General features: G+C 71.0%; 6 protein-coding genes across 6 annotated transcripts; 4 read left to right on the top strand and 2 right to left on the bottom strand.

Moving 5' to 3' along the window:
* Positions 1 to 3,196: 3,196 nt before the first annotated feature.
* Positions 3,197 to 3,814, top strand: AURANDRAFT_5817 (hypothetical protein; the record flags this gene model as incomplete). Its single annotated transcript, XM_009037744.1, has 1 exon — positions 3,197 to 3,814. A coding segment is annotated over one exon (618 nt), but the record flags the coding sequence as incomplete, so codon positions are not given.
* A 2,215-nt stretch (positions 3,815 to 6,029) lies between these two features.
* Positions 6,030 to 7,244, top strand: AURANDRAFT_25096 (hypothetical protein; the record flags this gene model as incomplete). Its single annotated transcript, XM_009038010.1, has 1 exon — positions 6,030 to 7,244. One exon carries the CDS (start codon positions 6,030 to 6,032, stop codon positions 7,242 to 7,244), a length of 1,215 nt encoding a protein of 404 aa, XP_009036258.1.
* A 258-nt stretch (positions 7,245 to 7,502) lies between these two features.
* AURANDRAFT_63664 (hypothetical protein) lies at positions 7,503 to 8,210 on the top strand (the record flags this gene model as incomplete). Its single annotated transcript, XM_009038011.1, has 1 exon — positions 7,503 to 8,210. The coding sequence occupies one exon, from the start codon at positions 7,503 to 7,505 to the stop codon at positions 8,208 to 8,210; it is 708 nt and encodes a 235-aa protein (XP_009036259.1).
* Positions 8,211 to 9,864: 1,654 nt separating this feature from the next.
* On the bottom strand, positions 9,865 to 11,132 carry AURANDRAFT_63663 (hypothetical protein; the record flags this gene model as incomplete). Its single annotated transcript, XM_009037934.1, has 2 exons — positions 9,865 to 10,299; positions 10,491 to 11,132. 2 exons carry the CDS (start codon positions 11,130 to 11,132, stop codon positions 9,865 to 9,867), a joined length of 1,077 nt encoding a protein of 358 aa, XP_009036182.1.
* Positions 11,133 to 13,528: 2,396 nt separating this feature from the next.
* On the bottom strand, positions 13,529 to 14,276 carry AURANDRAFT_69782 (hypothetical protein; the record flags this gene model as incomplete). The annotated part of the gene is made up of 2 exons (XM_009037933.1): positions 13,529 to 13,891; positions 13,990 to 14,276. 2 exons carry the CDS (start codon positions 14,180 to 14,182, stop codon positions 13,557 to 13,559), a joined length of 528 nt encoding a protein of 175 aa, XP_009036181.1.
* Positions 14,277 to 16,629: 2,353 nt separating this feature from the next.
* Positions 16,630 to 17,337, top strand: AURANDRAFT_4440 (hypothetical protein; the record flags this gene model as incomplete). The annotated part of the gene is made up of 1 exon (XM_009037736.1): positions 16,630 to 17,337. A coding segment is annotated over one exon (708 nt), but the record flags the coding sequence as incomplete, so codon positions are not given.
* Positions 17,338 to 18,832: the final 1,495 nt, after the last annotated feature.

The raw sequence follows: 18,832 nt of genomic DNA, 5'->3' as shown, positions 1-18,832 counted from the left end.
CGCTCGTTTCCGCCGGCGCGGACGCCGTCGAGGTGGCCGTCGACGGCGACGCGGGAATCTCCTGGCGCCTCGCGGACGCGCCTCCCGTGCTCCGCGTGCGCGCGCCCGCGCGGCTCTGGCGGCCCGGAGCGCCGGAGCTCTACCGCGCGACGGTCCGCGTGCGCGACTCGGAAGGCGCGGTCCTCGACGAGTTCCGGACCTATTTCGGCATCCGGACCATCTCCGTCGCGCTCGACGCGCGCGGCGTGCCGCGGCCGTCGCTCAACGGCGCGCCCGTCTTCCAGTTCGGCGTGCTCGACCAGGGCTTCTGGCCCGACGGCGTCTACACCCCGCCGAGCGACGCCGCGATCGCCTTCGACGTCGCGGCCCAGAGGGACCTGGGCTTCAACGCGCAGCGGCACCACCTCAAGGTCGAGTCGCGGCGCTGGTACTCCCACGCGGACGCGCTCGGGCTGATGGTCTGGCAGGACATGCCCGCGCCGCAGTGCGGCGGCTACGGCAACCGGTCGAACTACGCGACGATGCAGGACATCTACCTCCGCGAATTCGCGCGACTCGTCGCGACGCGGCGCGGCCACCCGTCCATCGTCCAGTGGGACGCCTTCAACGAAGCGTGCGCCACGAAGTACGACCACGAGCGCGAACCGGATCTGGCATGGTATGCGAGAGTCAGCGCGGTCGCGCGCGCCGCGCGCGACGGCCGGCTCTTGGACATCTGCTCCGGCTGCGACGACGCCGGGTTTGGAGACGTCAAGGACGAGCACCGCTACGCGCGAAAGCCCGCGGACCTGAAGATGGCGCCGTGGAACGCGAGCGCGCGCCGGCCGTCGCTCGTCGGCGAGATCGGCGGTTTCGTGTCGGTGGTCGAGGACTGGGAGCCCGACCAGAGCCCGGGCTGGGCCAACGGCTCCAACGTCTCCGGCTGCCTCGCGACGGCGCACTGGGCGGGCTACGAGGTCTTCAGCGGGGCCGCGGGCCGCGAGGCGATGACGGCCGCCGCGGCGGACCTCTTGGGCAACATCGCGGGCGTGATCAACGGCACCGCGACCGTTTTGGCGCCGCTCGACGGGTTCTACGCCGTCGACGGCGAGGCGATCGACGAGCTCGAAGGCACGTCGCTGGACGGCTGCGGGCAAGCCTGCGACGCGCTGGACGCCTGCGTGGCCTGGGACTTTGCGGACAGCTGCACGCGCTACGGGACGCTCCTTTCCTTCTCGCCGCGGAATCATACGCGCGCGGGCCACAAGGGCTTCCGCCGCGCGGGCATGTCGTCCGCGATCCTCACGCAGAGCGTCGATACGGAGACGGAGTGCGACGGTCTCTTGACTTACGATCGTCGGATCGCCAAGTACGACCGGGAGCCCCTCCGCGCCGCGGCGCGCGCGCTCGTCGACGCGCCCCTCTAAAATGTGCTGGTCAAATCCAGAGCAGGACTAGCAAGGACTTACTAGGTGTACATGGCGATCTCGAGCTCCTTCGCGACCTTCCGGGGCACCTTCGGCGCGTCGTCGTCGGCGGCGGCGGCGTCGCGCATGCGCTTGCCGGCGCCGGCGAAGGCGAGCGCCTTCGGCACGTCCGCCGGTTTCGCGTCGTCGTGGAAGATCTTGTCGAAGCCGCCGAGGCGGAAGTTGACGGAGAAGCGGGGCTCGTTCGTCGCGTTGAGCACCGCGTGGACGGCGTCCTCGCGGACGTTCCAGTCGACGTGGATGCCCTCGTCCTTTGCCTCGTCCGCGATCGCGAGCACGCGCATGCCCCAGAGCTGGCGCGGCCGCACGTGGAGGCCGATGCAGCCCTTGCCGTAGCCCTTTTCGCGCGGCGCGATGAGGATGAGCGACGCGGTCTCGCTGTAGGTCACGATGTTGTCGCCGCTGCCGTCGATGTCGGGCAGCTCGTTGAGTCGGCCGCGGTCGTCCGTGTGGAACGGGTAGTAGCCGCTCGCGTTCATGTGGTTGACGTTGATGCCGACGTCGCCCTCGTCGAACTTGATCACGCCCGTGGCGCCGACCTCGCGCCGGCGCCAGTCCCGCGGCTTCTTGGTCAGCAGGGGCAGCGCGTCGTCGCCCATGGCCCTGCGGACCGCGGCGACGACGTCGCGCGTGATGCCGCCCCACGTCTTGTCCATGCGCGTCAGCTCGAGGCCCCGCACGGCCTCGTCGCGCCGCGCGGCGTCGATGACCGCGAAGCGCAGCTCGTTGGGCGGCAGGTACGCGCGCTTCGTCGGCACGCCCCCCTCGGCCGCCGTGGGCCGCCGCGCGCCCTTGCCCTTGTCCTGCTCGTGGTGGCCCCAGGGCTTCCAGTTCTTCCCGTCCGCGTCGACGCCGCCCGCGCGCATGGCGCGCAGCTCCGCGTCGATGCGGTCCGCGAGGGCCGGCGGCGCGTCGAGCTGGAGCGTGCCCGCGAACCACGACGGCAACTCGGTCGAGAAGAAGAGCCCCGACCGCGACGCGCCGAGCTCGAACGTGCCGTCGGACGTGCCGTTGGGCTGGAGGTCGCCGATGACGAGGCCGTCGTCGAGGAAGTGGCAGCCATTCAAAATCTTCCGGTTCTCCTTGCGCAGGCCGCCGGCCGCCGCCATGTGGGCGTCGATGAGCTTGACGGCGTCGACTCGGTTAGCCGCGCCGCATTTTTCTCGCACGGCCTTGTCCCGCAGCTTCTGCCACTTTGCGTCGTTTTTCGGCTTCATCCTGCGCGGCTCCAGCATGTCGACCAAGGTTCAGGCGGGCCGGAGCCGCGCCGAATGCGTCGAGGTTCGCAGGTGCTGCACCAGGTCGGGCCCCGACAGGCCGCAGCTCCGCGCGGCGCCAAAGTTGAACAGCACCTGAAACTTCCGGGTGCCCTCGTCTCAACGCTGCCCTTGCGCAAGCCGCGCGAAGGCTCGAGCCGCATCTTCCGCAGCCCCCGCGCCCCCCGCGCCCCCCCCGAACCCCCCCGGGACATGCGGCGCGTGGCGCTCATGGCCGCGTACAGCGACCCCATCGAGCTCGCGGCGGCCTACAACGAGCTCGTGGAGCGCCACGACTACCTCGAGGACGAGCTCCAGAAGCGCATCGCCGACGTGCGCGTGCTGAAGAACAAGTACTCGACGCTCCAGGAGGAGAGCGTGGCCCTCCTCTGGGGCCGCCTCGCCGGCGCGCCGGGGGACCTCGCGGCGCTGCCGCCCCTCGACGCCGCCGTCGCGGAGGCCGAGGACCGCGTCGGCCGCTACGCGCTCGGCCCGACCGTCGGCGCCGGGTCGTCGGCCGTCGTGCGCCTCGGCGTCGCCGACGGCTCGCAGGAGCGCTACGCCGTCAAGGTCGTCGACAAGGCCCGCGCGTCGCGCCACAAGGCCCTTTTGGCGCTCGCGAACGAGGTCCGCGCCTGCCGCGCGTGCCGCCACGCGGGCGTCGCGCGGCTCGTCGAGGCCATCCAGACGCCGGCGAAGCTCTACCTCGTCCTCGAGCACGGCGGCGAGGATCTGTACGCCCTCGTGACGCGCCTCGGCGGCGAGGGCGCGGCCGCGCTCTCGGAAAAGGCGTCGCGGTCCGTGCTCTCGCAGGTCGCGGTCGCGCTCGGCGCGCTGGAGCGCATGGGCGTCGTCCACCACGACGTCAAGGCCGAGAACGTGCTCGTCGGCGAGGACGCGTCCGCGGACTTTGTGGGGACCGTCAAGGTCACGGACCTGGGGCTCGCGCGGTTCTACGACCGCGGCGCGACGGCGAGTGCGTTCTGCGGGTCCCGCGGCTTCTACCCGCCGGAGATGGCGCTGCGCGCGGGCGGCTACGACCCCTTCCGCGCCGACGTCTGGAGCGTCGGCTGCGTCGCCGCGGAGCTCCTGCTCGGCCGCGCGTGGTTCTCCTACAAGTGGCTGCCGTGCTACGGCAGCGACCGCGACGCGGACGTCTTCCGCGCGCGCCTCCAGCGCGCCGTGAACGCCCTGCCGGCGACGCTGCGCCAGGCGAGCGCGTCACCCGACGCGGCCGCGTTCGCGCTCTCGGCGCTCGTCGTCGACCCGCGGCGCCGCGCGACGCTCGCGGACCTCCGCGCGCTGCCCTGGCTCGCGGCGTCGCGGGCCGTCGTCGACGACGCCGAGGCCGCGAGCCTCGCGTCGGCCTGCGCGGCCGTCGCCGACGCCGCGCGGCCCCGCGCGGTCGCGCCCGTCGCCGTCGCGCCCGCCGCGCCGCCGAACTCGCCGCGGCTGCCCTCCGTGGGCAGCCCCGCGACGCCCGCGACGCCCCAGCGCCGCTTCTTCGCCCACCAAGTCGCGCCCGACGCGGCCGCGTCGCCCAAGTCCCTCGCGCGCTTCCTCCGCCGCGGCCGCGCGGCCGGCCCCGCGCGCCCGGGCCCCGCGCGCCGCCGCCCCGGCGGCGGGCCGCCCCTCGACGCCGCCGTCGACGACGTCGCCGCGCGCCTCGACGCCGCCGCCGACGACCTCGACGGCGCGCGGCCGCGCGACGTCGCCAAGGCCGTCGGCGCCGCGGCGACGCGCCTCCTCAAGGCCGCGGTCGCCGCGCTGCGCCTCGACGGCGTCGCCGGCGCCGCCGGCGCCCTCGACGCCCTCGCCGAGCTCGGCGCGCGCTCCGCGGCCGCCGTCGACGCGTTCCTCGCCGCGGTCAACGCCGCGCCGCCGCCCGCGCCCGCCGGCGGCTGAGCGGCGGCTGAGGCTCCCTTGAAGTCCCATTCCCAGAGAGAAAGCTCCCCCTCCCCATGCCCCATGTTACACGTCCCAAGCCGTCGGACGGGCGACGCGTCGCGGCGGCCGGCGCACCGGCGGCAGCGCTGGCTGGTTGGGAGAAGATTTTCAAAACAGGCAGAGGCAGTGTCGCCCCGCGCCGCCCGCGCCGCGCTCTGTCAACGCCCGCACGCTCGCGCCACACGCCGTCGCGCGCTAGACAACGACGTCGATCTCGAGCTCCGTCGGCAAGACCGCGCACGTCGTAGCGATGTCGGACGACACCACGGTCCTCGCACTCTGTGTTTCGGCGCTGGACGAGTCGCGCGGGTCCTACAAGGTCGGCTGCGTGCTCTCCAAGCCCTGCGTCGCGAACGCGCCGGCGGGCGACGACGACGAGAGCCCCGTGCGGTCGTCGCTCCACGTCTACAGCTTCGACGACAGCCAGTTCCTGCTGTCGCTCGACGCGCTGCTCGTGCGCGAGAAGCCGGGCCTCGTCGTGATCGACAAGGCCCACGCCAAGGTCGAGGGCCTGCTGGCCCAGCACGGCGTCGAGCACGCGCTCCAGGACCTCGCCAAGGCCGGCTGGCCGCGGTCCGCGCGCGACGTCGCCGAACAAACCACCAAGTGCCTGCGCTTCGCCTGCGGCGACGCGGGCGTCGCGCGCCACGAGGCCTGCCTCGCGCCGCCCCTCGCGGCGCGGGCGGCGGCGCTGCTCCTCGAGCACCGGGGCCTCCGCGAGGAGCGCGCCGCGGACGCGGGCGCGTGCGAGCTCTGGCCCGGCGCTTTGGGGTCCCACATGCGCCTCGACTCCGCGGCGGCCGAGGCCGTGAACCTCGTGCCGGGCAGCGACGGCGGAAATGACGGCCTCGGCGCCGGGTCGCTCCTCGAGGTGTTGGGCGGGCCCTGCAAGACCAAGGCGGGCTACGCCTTGGTCGAGGCGTGGCTCCGCCAGCCGTCGCTGGACCTCGGCGAGATCACGCGGCGCCACGACGTCGTCGAGGTGCTGCGCGACGAGGGCGAGGCGCGCGACGGCCTGCGCGTGGCCCTCGGCGGCGCCGCGAAGGGCCGGACGGGCCGCGTGCCGGACTTGGGCGCGTTCGCCGCGAAGCTCCGGTCCGGCAAGGCGACGCTCCTCGACCTCCACAAGCTCCACGTCCTCGCGTCGCGCGTCCTGCCCGAGGTCGTCGACGCGTTGGCCGCCGTGCCCTGCGACGCGGCGAACGCGCTCGCCGCGGAGCTGCTGCCCGCTTTGAAGAAGGCCCAGCGCGACCTCCGCGGCTACTGCGACATGGCCGACGCGACGCTGGACCTCGAGTTCCTGCCGGAAGTGCTCCTGAAAGCCTCCGTCGACGAGGAGCTCGTCGAGCACGCGACGGCCATGCGCGAGGCGCGCGGCGCGATCGACGACGCGCACGAGGCCGTGAACCGCGCCGTCGACGACTGCGACGCGGTGGGCGCGCGGGGCTACAAGGCCGGCGGCGAGCGCGCCAAGTGGCCCGTGAAGCTCGACAAGGACGCCGCGCGCGGCCGCGTCTTCCGCTGCGTGCGGCGCTACGACGAGAAGTCGCTGAAGCAAGTCCGGACGGGCAAGGACGGATTGGAGATCCTCTCGTACCTCAAGAACGGCGTCTACTTCACGACGGAGGCCCTCGTCAAAGCCTGCGGGGCCTACCAGGCCGCGAAGGGCGACTACGAGCAGAGCCAGCGGGCGCTCACGGCGGAGCTCGTCAAGACGGCCGCGACGTACGCGCCCGTCTTCGCGCGGTGCGGCGGCGCGCTCGCGCGTTTAGACGCGCTGACGGCCTTCGCCACGGCCGCGGCCTTCGCGCCCGGCGGCGCTTACTGCCGGCCGGCGCTGGCGGCGGGCGACGGCGCGCCGCTCGAGTTGAAGGGCGCGCGGCACCCGGTCGTCGAACATCGCGACGGCGTCACGTTCATCGCGAACGACTACGCGCTCGGCGGCGACGCGGGAAGCCTGGTGTTGGTGACGGGCCCGAACATGGGCGGCAAGTCGACCTACATCCGGGGCCTCGCGGCCCTGGCCGTCATGGCGCAGGCGGGGAGCCTCGTGCCGTGCGAGGCGGCGGCGCTGCCGCTCTTCGACTCCGTGCTCGCGCGCGTCGGCGCGGGCGACTCGCTCACCAAGGGCGTGTCGACCTTCATGGCCGAGATGCTCGAGGCGTCCCAGATCCTCCACGTCGCGACGCCGCGGAGCCTCGTGATCATCGACGAGCTCGGCCGCGGCACGTCGACGTACGACGGCTTCGGCCTCGCCTGGGCCATCTCCGAGCACATCCTCCTCGAGTCCAAGGCCAAGTGCCTCTTCGCGACCCACTTCCACGAGCTCACGCAGCTCGCGGACGACCACCCGGGACGAGCGCGGAACCGGCACGTGTCCGCGCACGTCGACGACGACACGGGCAAGATCACGTTCCTCTACGAGGTCAGGGACGGGCCCTGCCTCGAGTCCTTCGGCATCAAGGTCGCCGAGCTCGCCGGCTTCCCCGACGCGACGCTCGCCGTCGCCAAGCGCAAGGCCGCGGACCTCGAGGCGCCGGGCGGCAAGCAGGCCAAGGTCGCCGTGTCGCCCTAGGTCTGGGCGCGTGCTAAGAAAAGTCTGCCGTGGTCCTCTTCTTCGAAAGATCGCGGGGGATTCGCGAGCCAGCGCCGCAAATCCTTAACCGGGGACTCACCGTTGAGTGCGTCCATAAAGTCTCTTTGCCTTTCCATGTCTTCACAAAAGCGGTCCAGGAACTCCGCCTGGTCAGTCGAGGTCCTCTTCTACCCAAAATGTCCACAGCTCGCTGAAGCCAAAAGACTGCCAGCGCCGCCGCAAGCTTTGGTCCGAGCGATGGCCTTGCACGGCCTCTACGCCGGCGCCATCGATGGTAAACACCTCGAACAAATCACGAGCGCCAGTGAATTCGCCGCCGACGCCTGGTCCTTCCCACACCTGCGACGCATACGGTTCCATCTCTGGAGACGAGTCCACGGCCCCTGCAGCCGCACGAGTTTGCCCGACGCGTCGCCGAATTATTGCATCTTAGACATCAATCACCTGGCGCGGTCGCCGGACGCGTGCGCGGGCGCGCTCCGACGGTGCGGCCTCGCGGCGAAGTTCCCGGACGACGACGGCGCGCGCCGCGTCGCGCACGAACTCGCGGCGCACGCGCGCGCCGCCGCGCCGAAACGCCGCGCCTGGTGCTGCGGCGGCGACGCCGAGGACGAAAGCGTCGTCGCACGGCGGCTCCGCGACGGCCTCGCGCTCCCGGAGCTCAACCGCGCGCTGCCCCGGGGCCTCGCGGCCTGCTTCGTAGCGTTGGGGGGCTTCCAGGCCGTCGTCCTCGAGGCCGACCCCGACGGGCCGCGATGGACTGGCTTGAGTCCGTCGGAGCACTTCCACCCGCGGCCCGTCGACGCGACGGAGTCCGCGGCGCTCTCCGCGCTCGCCGCGGCCGCGCGCGGCGAGCTCGGCGCGGCGCGACTCTGCGAGCGGCTCCGCGACGTCGCGGACTTCTACAACGCGGCCCTCGCGCGGGGCGCCCTCTACCGCGACTAGTGAATTATAATTATATGATTACGAGTATTCTACCTCGAAAGAACCGCCTCGCTTTTTGAGGATGATCTTTGCCCTGCAGACGTCATCATGGAATTCCGGTTTGGGCGATGTTGCCCAAGAACTTGATGCAAACAGCTGACTGTTCGCATCGCAGCTGAAATTGAGTAATAGTGGACAGCCTTCTACGAGTTTGAGCAAGTCTGAAGGAGCGATGAAGTCCCAATTGTAAAAGTTGCTCCCCTGAGGCCTCCACAAGGAGAAGAATTTGAGCGTCCGGGAGCACGGATGTGACAAGATCGTGTCAACCAGGGACCCAGGCGAGAGCGCTCCCGCGTCGTTCAGAGCAAGGTCATTCAAACTGAACCTGCATATGGCTTCGAAACAGGCGTCGTTGAATCCGAAGACGGCGGAGGATGGAAACGCGATGTATTCGAGTTCGGGCCGCGCGTCAAAGAGCGAAACGTAAAACGAGGCCTGAAATTTGGAAACAGACGTAGCATCAAGCCTGCAGATATTTGGTAGCTGTATGCTCCGGAGCTGATGACAACCAGCCGCGCAAGCGACGATCGTCTCCTCTGAGATGCGAGCAACGTTGTCAAAATTGACGTGCTGCAGACGAGCACACAAAGAAGTCCGCAAGATGCACTCCATCAGACCCGGTGAAACGCAGCAGTTGCGGAAGCAGCACTCTGTCGCTTTCGAGCATCGCAGGGCGCTCTGCTCGATCCCCTGGAAATCGACCGGAGCTCGAGAGTCGCTCCGTACCGTACCGAACGTGAGACGATCCAGCTCTGGGAAGTGCATCTCCCAACTTTCAGCTCCACTCGTGTCAGCTGAGCTCATGAACGGATTGCCGTCGAGCTCCGTGAGGTGTGGGCAGGCGCGCGCCACACTCTCAGCGATGTCGAGCCACTTCGCCTTGATCTCCGGGACCGGTCCAAGTAACCTAAGCGCACGTAAACGCGGACATGCTCGACAAATGTCGAGGAACCTCTCCGCTGATATTGCGGATCGCTGAACAGTAATGCGCTCCAGTCTGCCGCTTGTGTTCGCCACGAATGATGAAACCGAATCCAACGCGACCGAGGACTTCCCGGTGAACAACAAGTAATTGAACGTGACTCCGTAGACGGCCCCGACCGCCGAGATGATTCGGGGGTCTACCACGGAATCTACCGGTGGGTCCTCGAGAATACCCTTGGGTGGCTCAAAGACGATCGTGTCTTTCGATGCGCGCGCTCGAAGCGCCGCCCGCACCGAATCTCGGAACGCGACGGACACGCCGCGAACGTTGAGCACATCCGTTCGCGAGCGTTTTTGTTGTACTGCATAAGCGTAGTTCTCCCGCATGAATTCGAAAGTTGAGTGCTTTAACGTTTCATATTCCGCCCATTTTCGTCGCTCGATCGGATAGCCCCCCACCAAGAATGTCGCGATGTTGGTAAGGGCGTCGTCTGGCAGGGCTTCCATGTGGGTCCACGGGTAGCACGTAGGTCCAGAGGGCGCGCCCGGGGGGGGGAGGGGTGCCACGCAAGGTCGAGTGGCGCGCAGATAGGCGATCGGGTTGAGTGGACTCGGGTCGACTCAGTGTGGTAAAATGGAGCGATCCAAAGGCGAACGCCGTCCGCCGACTCGCCGGCAAAAAAAAACTCCATTAACTCCCGCCACGCCCCCCCAGGCGCCTCCGGCGCCCCGCGCGCATGGCGTCCATCGCGGGCTGGAGGGAGCAGGACATCGACAGGCCGCCGACGCCCTTCGGCGGCCGGTAGCCCGGCGGCGTGAAGTCCGCGGGGTCGAGGGGCGCGGCCGGGTCGACGATGATCGTCGACGGCACGGCCGCAAACGTCGCCGCGGAGAGGGAAAACGAGGATCTACGGCCATAAATCCGCTCCCGCGGATCCAAGCAGTCGCCGTCGCCGACGCAGTGCATGCCGAGCTGGACGACGAGCTTCGTCGCTTTCGCCAGATAGGACCACTCGCCAAAGGTCACGTCGAGACAGTCGTCGCACAAGCTCGGGTCGTTGCGCATGTCCAGATTGTCGTTGGCCAGCTTGTTCGGATGGCGGACGACGTCCGCGTCCGCGTCGACCTGTGTGGAAATCAACTTCAATGTGAGCGTATTCGAATGTTTTGACACGAGCACATCCGCTGTGCTTCGAGAACTCGATGAGAGCAATCGATCCGTCCAAAAATCAGCCAAATCGACTTCGATTTGACCGAGCTAGAGAATTTCAAAGTTTGGTCGGGACGTCCCAGAACACAGGCGTCGACGGCGCACACGACAACCCCCGCGTCGACGAAGCGCGCGGCGACGGCGGCCTTGGCCGCGGGCACGTTGCCCGCGAGGAAGATTCTCTTCCGCAAGCCTTCGCGCTCGAGGTAGTCGACGACGGGCTTCGCGACCTCCTCGAACGGCGGGAGGTCCGTGTACGCCGCCCACGGCGACTCGTCGAGCGACGGATCCTCGCCCGCCTCGTGCTTCTTCATCTGCGCGCTGTCCATGCGGAACAGGGCCTCGTCGCGCCCCTCGAAGGCCGTCGTGATCGCGCGGAAGTGCACCGTGACGTCGAACGACTCCGGCGGCGGCGCGCCGTCGGAGCATTCGGGCGCGACGCGCGACTGGAGCGCGAGCACCTCGCGGATGGCCAAGGTCTTGACCATGGGGTCCGCGTCCGCGCGCTCGAGGCAGTGCGCGTGGCGGAAGCGGCAGGGCCGCGCCCGCTTGACCTGGCACCGCGCGCCGAAGCCCCGCTGGTAGTTGACCTCGAAATCCGCGGGCCCGTACCCAAAGTCGCGGCGCCGGACGAAGGGCGCGTCGCAGCCGAGGCGCGAGCAGATGTGGCCGAAGCGGCCCTTCATCGGGATGAGCAGGGTCATGTTGCAGGGCACGGCCATCTCCGCGGCCATGATCAGCGCGTGCATCTGGTTCCCGTAGCCCTCGTTGTCGCCGTGGAAGTCGTGGACGCGCACGTCCTCGCAGTACGGGCCCCGCTCGGGCTCGCTGCGCGACACCGGCTCGCTCTCCGCGACGGCGGCGAGGACGAGGGCTGCCCGCGCGACCGCGGCCATCACCGTCATCCCGGAGGCCGCTCTCTACTTTAAGATGCCGCCTAAACTTGCACTTATTCAAGTTATTGTTGAAGCGCGGGGCAGCATGGACAGGAGTGGAAACGAGGATGAGCCCCTGGACGGCAGCGACGAGGAGAACCAGCCCGCGGACGTGTCCTTCGTCGGCCTCCGGGAGATCGAGCTCGCGGCCCCGGCCAAGTACGCGGACTACCTCGGCGCGAGGCCCGGCGCCGGCAAGGGCCTCGTCTACGAGGTCGCCGCCGTCGCGCGCGGCGGCGCGCGCCTGGCCGCGCCCGACGCCGTCAGGTGCGCGGAGGCGTCGCGGCTCGCGGCGTGCCCCTTCGCGTCGCTCGTGCGCGACGGCTCGCCCTTCGCGCTCTGGGCGTGCGAGGGCGACCTGCTCGTGTTCCTCGAGTTCGGCGACAAGGCGCCGCTCTGGAGCGACGGGCCCCAGGACGCGTCCATGCTCGCCGGCGTCAAGGTCGGGAGCCGCCTCGTCACGACGTCCGTCGCCACGGCCCGGGCCTGGGCGGCGACCGCGGCGCCGCCGGGGGACGCGAGCGTCGTTTTATGCTGCGGCGGCGCCGACGCGTCCGGCGGCGACGCGCTCCACGCGGCCTTCCGCCGCCTCGGCGTGCGGTCCACCTACGGCGCGCGCTGGCTCCGGGGCGTCGCCGAGGGGCCCGACGCCGCCGCGCGCTTCGCCGCGGCGGCCGCCGTCGCCGCCGCGCTCGCGCCGGACGACGCGTCGGCCGCGCGCGCGTCGGCCGCGCGGACCTACGTCTGCGACGGCGCCTGCGCCGCCCTCGCCGGCGACCTCGCGCGGTCGCTCCCCCGCGTGGCCCTCGCCTTCTGCCACCGGAACCTCGAGCCGTTCCTCGAGAGCCGGCGCGACGGCGACCGGCCGTGGGCGTCCGAGGCCCCCGGGGCCCGCGTCGCGACGCTGGCGACGTCGCCGGCCCTCGCCGCGGCGCTCCGGCGCGGCGACCCGCCCCTCGGGACCTTCTCGAGCCGCGGGCTCGCCGAGGACGCGGCCGCGTGGCTCGACGACGCCCGGGACTGGTCGGAGCTCTGCCAGGCGCGGTCGCGGGCCGCGGTCGACGACGCCGTGAGCCGCGCGCCGGCGCTCCGCTACGACGACCTGCTCGGGGCCGCGCGCGACGCGGGCGACGGCGGGGAGGGGGACGTGCTCGTGGGCGACACGCGGCACGACGTCCTCGCGGCCGCGCTCCGCCACCTCCTCCGCTGCTTCCGCTGCGACGAGTTCGGCGCGGTCGACGTCGCCGCGGACGGCAACCGCGCGATCCTCGAGCGCGCAGCCGTGGCCCTGCGCGACACGCGGCGCCGGGACGCGGCGCGCGCCGGAGAGGCGGGGCCGCCCCGCCCGACGAGCCCGCTCCACGACGCGGCCGCGCGGGGCTTCGACGACGCGCCCGCGCCGGGCCTCGCGGACGGCGACCGCGCCGTCGCGCGGGCCTGCGTCGAGGCCGCGAAGGCGGTCCTCGGCGTGCCGCTGACGCTCGTCGACGGCGGCTGCCTCTTCCCGAACACCGTCGGCATCAAGGGCCGGCCCGCGCCGGACGCGCCCGCGCTCGACCGGCCGCCGACGCTCCCCGCCGCCGCCCGCAGCGGTGGCCTCTGCTCCTGGCTCTCCGCGAAGCTGCGCCAGTGGTTCTAAGAGTGCGAGGCTGACTGATGGCAAGTCTGATGGCTGCGGACGGCTCCTTTACCTCAGCTTGCAGCTGACGATCTGCTTGCCTTCGTGCTAAGAGGTGGTCCACAGCAGCAGCGCAGATCGTGCGCTGCTCCATCTCGTCGCGCGCCCGCACGCATCGCGCGCACGACACATGTCGTGGTTCCTCTGCTCGCTGCTCATCGCGTCGGCGCAGGGCTTTCTGGCGCCGCACTCGACCCTGCCGAGCCTGAGCCGCGCCGCGGCGCTCCCCGACGCGCTCGAAGGCCTGCAGCTCGGCGCGCCCGCGGCGGCGCGCGACCTCGCCGCGCTCGACGGCGCGTCGTCGCTGCTTTTGGCCGACGGCGAAAACTACGCGACGTACGCGGTCGCGACGTTGTTCGCCGCGGCGATCGCGTTCTACGCCGTCATCATCTTCATGACGCCCAAGACGCCGAGCAAGTGGGACTGACGATCGGCGGACATGCTCGGACGGTGTGCGATGCTCCGGCCGGAAGGCGCCGCGGGACGTCCCGGGCCCCGGACGGAGCGCGCGCGGACCCTCCCTAAAGACCGAAGCTCCGACCTTACGCTGCGCTCACGCCCTACTTGAGCTCCTTGCCCATGAACTTGCGCTTGGAGAAGGACGCCCACCACTTGTTCTTGGAGCCGTCGGAGTAGAAGAGGACGTCGAGCGTGCGGAGCGAGAGCTCCTCGCGCGCCTGCTTCATGTAGAGGCGCCAGGACTCGCCCTCCTGGATGTCGCCGGGCGTCGGGAACATGCCGCCGAGGGACCAGCCCGGGCCGCCGGGGATGGGGAACTGCTTGATGACGAGCGCGTGCAGCGCCTTCTCGGCCTCGCCGCGCGTCTTGAACCGCTCGCACTCCTTGAGGAACTGCTGCATGGACAGCGTCAGGTAGATGAGCGACCGGTCCGCGCCTGCGACGAATGAGGGTGTTCCGTGGGACGGGCGAGTGCCCCGCGCGCGCGCGCGACCGCCGCGCGCGGCGGCCGCGGCGCGGGACGCGGGCGCGCGCCGCCCTTGACCTCGAAGTTGCGGAAGAGGCTGTTCGGCCGGTAGTACTTGATGACCTCGTCGACGATGTCCTCCTCGCCGTCGGCCATGAGGGGCGCCGGGCCGCGCGTCTTCGTCTTCAGCGGCAGGAGCGCGCAGCCGCAGGCCTCGTCGCCCGTCTCGGCCCCGGCGTACTTGCTGTGGTACGCGGGCATCCTGTCCGTCTAAGCGCGCTTTCGGTGGCGCGTGAGCCGCGGTGCGGTGCGTCGGCGCTGCTCGGGCTCAGCGCCGTCCACAGCTCGAACTCCTCGATCGAGTGGCTCGAGCGGCTCGCCGCGCGCCGCTTCGCCACAGCGGGCAGCACACCGCCTCGAGCGACGGCAGTGCCTCCCGACAAACGCGACGCGCACGCGACGAAAAAGACACCACAGCACCTTTTTACAAACGCCATGAATAACCAGGGCTGGCCCGACGAGCGCTGCGCGACCTGCGGCCTGCGCGCGAAGCTGAACATGGGCGTGAAGAACGACGGCCCGCTCTACATCCGCCTGCGGCCCTGCAGCCGCTGCAAGGAGGTGCGCTACTGCAACCGCGAGTGCCAGATGAAGGACTGGAAGGCCGGGCACAAGGACAAGTGCGTCGTGCCCGGCGACAAGCCGCCGCCGCCGATGGCCGACGAGCTGCGGAGCGCCGTCGCGGCGCAGATCGCGAACCGGGGCTGCTACATCCTCGCCCACGCGCCGGGCCGGACGCGCGAGGGGGAGCTCGGGCCCGACGAGAAGATCAACATCCACACGATCGGCTTCTACGAGCACGGCGCGGCGGAGCTCGCCATCGCGCGGATCCCGCACCGCCTGCTCCAGCGCGCGGGCGGCTTCCTGGCCTACGTGCGCAACGAGCGGCCCCTAGACCAGCCGCTCAAGGAGGACGAGGAGATGACCGTGAACGGGCTCACGTTCCGCGCGGCGCACGTCAAGGGCGAGGCGCTCAAGGCCGCGAACGCCGACGGCGTCGTCACCGTGCGCGCGTTCTACCACCTCAAGAAGTCCGACGGCCTCGTGGCGCTCATCCAGCTCACGCTCGTGCGCGAGGGCGACCTGCCGGCGCACGCGCCGCCGGAGATCGACGGCGGCGTCGCCACCGCCGACGACCCGACGGCCGTCGCCGAGGCCGCCGCGCGCGACCTCGAGCTCAGCCGCCGCGCGGCGAAGACCTCCGAGTAATTTTCTAGTCAACGTGGGGCGGCGGCGGCCCGTGCTCGTGGCACGCGGCGCAGCAATTGCGGTCGAAGCCCGAGGCGTCTTTCTGCGGCGCGTAGGGCAGCCCCTCCGTGCGGTTGAGCGACCCCTGGACGAACAGGCAGAGGTCGTCCTTCTGGCAGGACCCGCTCTTGGAGCAGTCGCAGGCCGCGCCCGTGGCGTTGGTCGAATACGCGTCCCAGGCCGCGAGCGCGGCCTTCAAACTCGCGGCGGTGATCGTTTCCCCGTCGCCGACGACGGCGAGCGTGTCCTCGACAGCGACGCCGACGCCCGCGCACTGGAAGCCCCAGACGGCGCCGCAGGTCGCCGCCGCGCCCGACGCGAAGGAGGTCTTGCACGTGGAAGGCGCGCCGTGGCAAAACGAACCCGGCCGGACGTCGCAGGCCTGGTCGCGGCACTGCGGGCAGCTACCCTCGCCGTTCCAGCACCAAGCATCGACACCGCCGCAGGCCACGGCGTCGTACTGGGGGCAGTTGCTCGAGAGAGCCGTGCAGGCGTCGGACATTAACCGCTCGTGGCAGGTGGCGAGGCAGTCCCAGCCCAGCCCCGTTTCCCGGCAGGTCATGTCGTCGCACTCGCAGGCGTCCCAGCTCTGCGTGAAGCACGTGTCGTTAGCAGCCGCGGCGGCGCCGACGGCTAGGGCGACGAGTGGCAGGCGCATCATGGTCGACCAGAAGCCACTGGGTTTCGTTTTTTAGCCCCACCCGGGGGCCTTGGGGGGGGTTTTATGGGCCCTCAGCAACCCCCCCACCCCCCGTCCCGGCGGCCCCCGGCGGCCTGGACGCGTACTGGGGCGCCGTTTTCAGGAGGCTTGTCGCGTCCGGCCCGAGCAGAAGTCGACCCCCCCCACCCCCGTCAAACCCCCCCCAAGGCCCCCCCAGGTGGCTAAAAAACGAAACCCTGGAACGTACTGGAGGGCAGCACCGAGTCGACCTTGGCGACAAACCCAAACCTTGCAGCTCACACCGGCAGCGTCTGTCGTCCAGCGTCAGCCGCCACACCTCGCTCTCCGCGCGCGCGTTCGGCTGGTCGCGCGCCGCCGCCAGCACCAGCGCACCCAGCGACCGGCCACCGCCACCTCGCGGCGCGGTCCGTGGATGACCAGGAGCGCTCGGCGCGTCGTCATCGCGGGTTGGATGTTGTGCGCGGCTTCGGCGCTTCGGCGCGGCGGCCTCCGCGCCGCCCCGCGGCCGCGCCGGAGCCGGGTCGCGTGCCGCGGGGCGCCGAAGAACTGGTACAGCGCCTACACGGACGACCGGGCCACGAACGAGCCGCGGCTGCCGCGGCCCGCGGCGCAGCGGCAGCAGGCCGCGCCGCTGTCGTCGGCGCCGGCCGCGCCGCCCGCGGACGAGGACGACGAGGCCCAGCTGGCGCGCCTGCCCTACAGCGACGAGGAGCGCGCGCGCGACGACCGCATCTTCGCGCGGCTCCTCGACGAGGCCGCGGGCCTCGAGGGCTCGCCGCTCCTCGGCCCGGCCGTGCAGTCGCAGATCCTCAAGTCCGAGGACCTCGCGGACGCCGTGGGCGAGGTGCTCGCCTGCCGCCTCGCGCGGGCGGCCTCGTGCATCATGCTGCCACGGGCCGAGCTCAAGGAGGCCTGCGTGCGCGCTCTGAGGGACGACCCGAGGGTCGGCGCGGACGTCACGGCGATCCTCGCCAGGGACCCCGCGGCCATCTCCTACCTGCAGTGCGTCATGTTCTTCAAGGGCTTCCACGCGACGCAGGCCCAGCGCGTCTCCGCCGACTTCTGGCGCGGCGGCGACCTCACGTCGAAGCACGTCGCGCTCGCCATCCAGAACCGCGTCTCCGAGCTCTGGGCCGTCGACATCCACCCGGCCGCGTCGCTGGGCGGCGGCTTGTTGATGGACCACGCCACGGGTATTGTGATCGGCGAGACGGCGGTGATCGGCGACAACTGCACGATCCTCCACTCGGTGACTTTGGGCGGCACGGGCAAGGACCGCGGCGACCGCCACCCCAAGGTCGGCGACCGCTGCACGCTCGGCGCGGGGGCGACCGTGCTGGGCAACATCAGGGTCGGCGACGGCGCGACCGTCGGCTCCCAGGCCGTCGTGACCAAGGACGTGCCCACGGGCATGACGGTCATCGGCCTGAACAAGCTCCTCGACCCCGAGGTCACGCCCGAGCGCAAGCAGGAGGTCCAGAAGCGCTCGGAGACGTGGCAGTACGAGGTCGACGCCTACGACGGCTACTCCATCTAGAAGCACCTTCATCGGAGCGCGACGGGACCGCGGCGCCCGGGCGCCGGATTTCGCGCGAGAGCGCCGAATCCGCCGCCCGGCCGCCCCGCTCCCCTCGCGCTCGCTCGTACATAATTCCCGGACTCACCATGTTAGACGCTCCCCGCCCTCTCAGTAGTTCCAGCGGGCGCCGTCCTTGCTCGCCGGGCGGTAGATGGCGGCCTCCACACGGCGTGCGTCGACATAAGGCAATGCGGAGTTGATGTAGGGCTCCCGCTTGTTCTTGACGTCGAGGCGCGCCTCCTTCTTCTTCTTCGCCGCGGCGGCCCGCCGCAGGGCGCCGAGCTCCTCGTACTCGGCGTCGCTGAGGACGACCTGGAGGTCCACGTACGCGCGGCTCGGCGCGCCGGCGCCTACCAAGCGCGACAGGGTCGGATTTCTTCACCATCTTCAGGCGAAATTCACGCGAAAAAACACTCCTGTCGCTCGACGCTGGCCGGCGCCGCTGGTCGCGTAGACGCCGGCGACGTCCGTCGCGAGGAAGGCGCCCAGGTCCGTCTCGAGGGTCGGCGCGCGGGGCGCGCCGGGCGCGTCGCGCACCTCCCAGGCGTAGAGGGGCTTGGGCGTCGCCGCGGGCTTGGCCGGCGCCTTGGCGGCGCTCGGCGCGGGCGTCGGCCGGCCGGTGCTCGGCGCGGCGCCCTGGCCCGCGGCGTAGCCGGGCGTGAAGCCCACGGAGGACCGCACGGTGGACTTGGGCACCTGTGCCGCGGCCACGGCCGACGGCGGCGCCACGGGCGTCGCCGGCGGCGGCGCCGACGGCGGCGCCGCGGGCTCCGGCGGCGGCGGCGGCTCGTCGCGCGCGGGCGACGCCGCGGGCGGCGGCGCGGCGGCGGCGAGCGCGCGCCGCAGCCGCATGCGCTGCTTCTCGAAGAGGATGGACCGCTCGTCGTCCTCGTGCTCGAGGTAGAACTCCTCGAGCTCCTCGATGCGCGCCTCGAAGCATCGCTTCATGGGCTCGACGTCCGACGGGTCGTCGTCCTCGAGGGCGCTCGTGAAGCGCCGCAGCGCCTCGTCGACCTCCTTCCGCAGGTTGCTCGCCTTGCGCAGCTCGAGGTGGGACCACTCCATCGCGCGTGAGTGGCTGGCTCGCAGCAACAGACTCGAGGCTGCCCGGCGCGCTGTCTGTTGCGATCGGCAACGTGAGGTCGACCGTGCCTTTTTGGATGTGCCAGTGCGCCGCGCTCGACGCCTCGACGGCGCGACACCGCGTGACGAGTCAGTTGTCAAAACCCGCGCCCCACGTGGCGACTAGGTGGGAACAGCTCCGCCCCTTACAGAGGAGGACTTCAAGCGGGATACAGCGAACGGGGAGCGAGATCAGGGCGCGAGCTTCGCCGTCGCGAAG

The sequence above is a fragment of the Aureococcus anophagefferens genome, assembly GCF_000186865.1.
Source record: "Aureococcus anophagefferens unplaced genomic scaffold AURANscaffold_7, whole genome shotgun sequence".
Lineage (NCBI taxonomy): Eukaryota > Pelagophyceae > Pelagomonadales > Pelagomonadaceae > Aureococcus > Aureococcus anophagefferens.
Note: the sequence above shows the minus strand (reverse complement) of the source record. Positions and strands in the feature narration are given on the sequence as shown.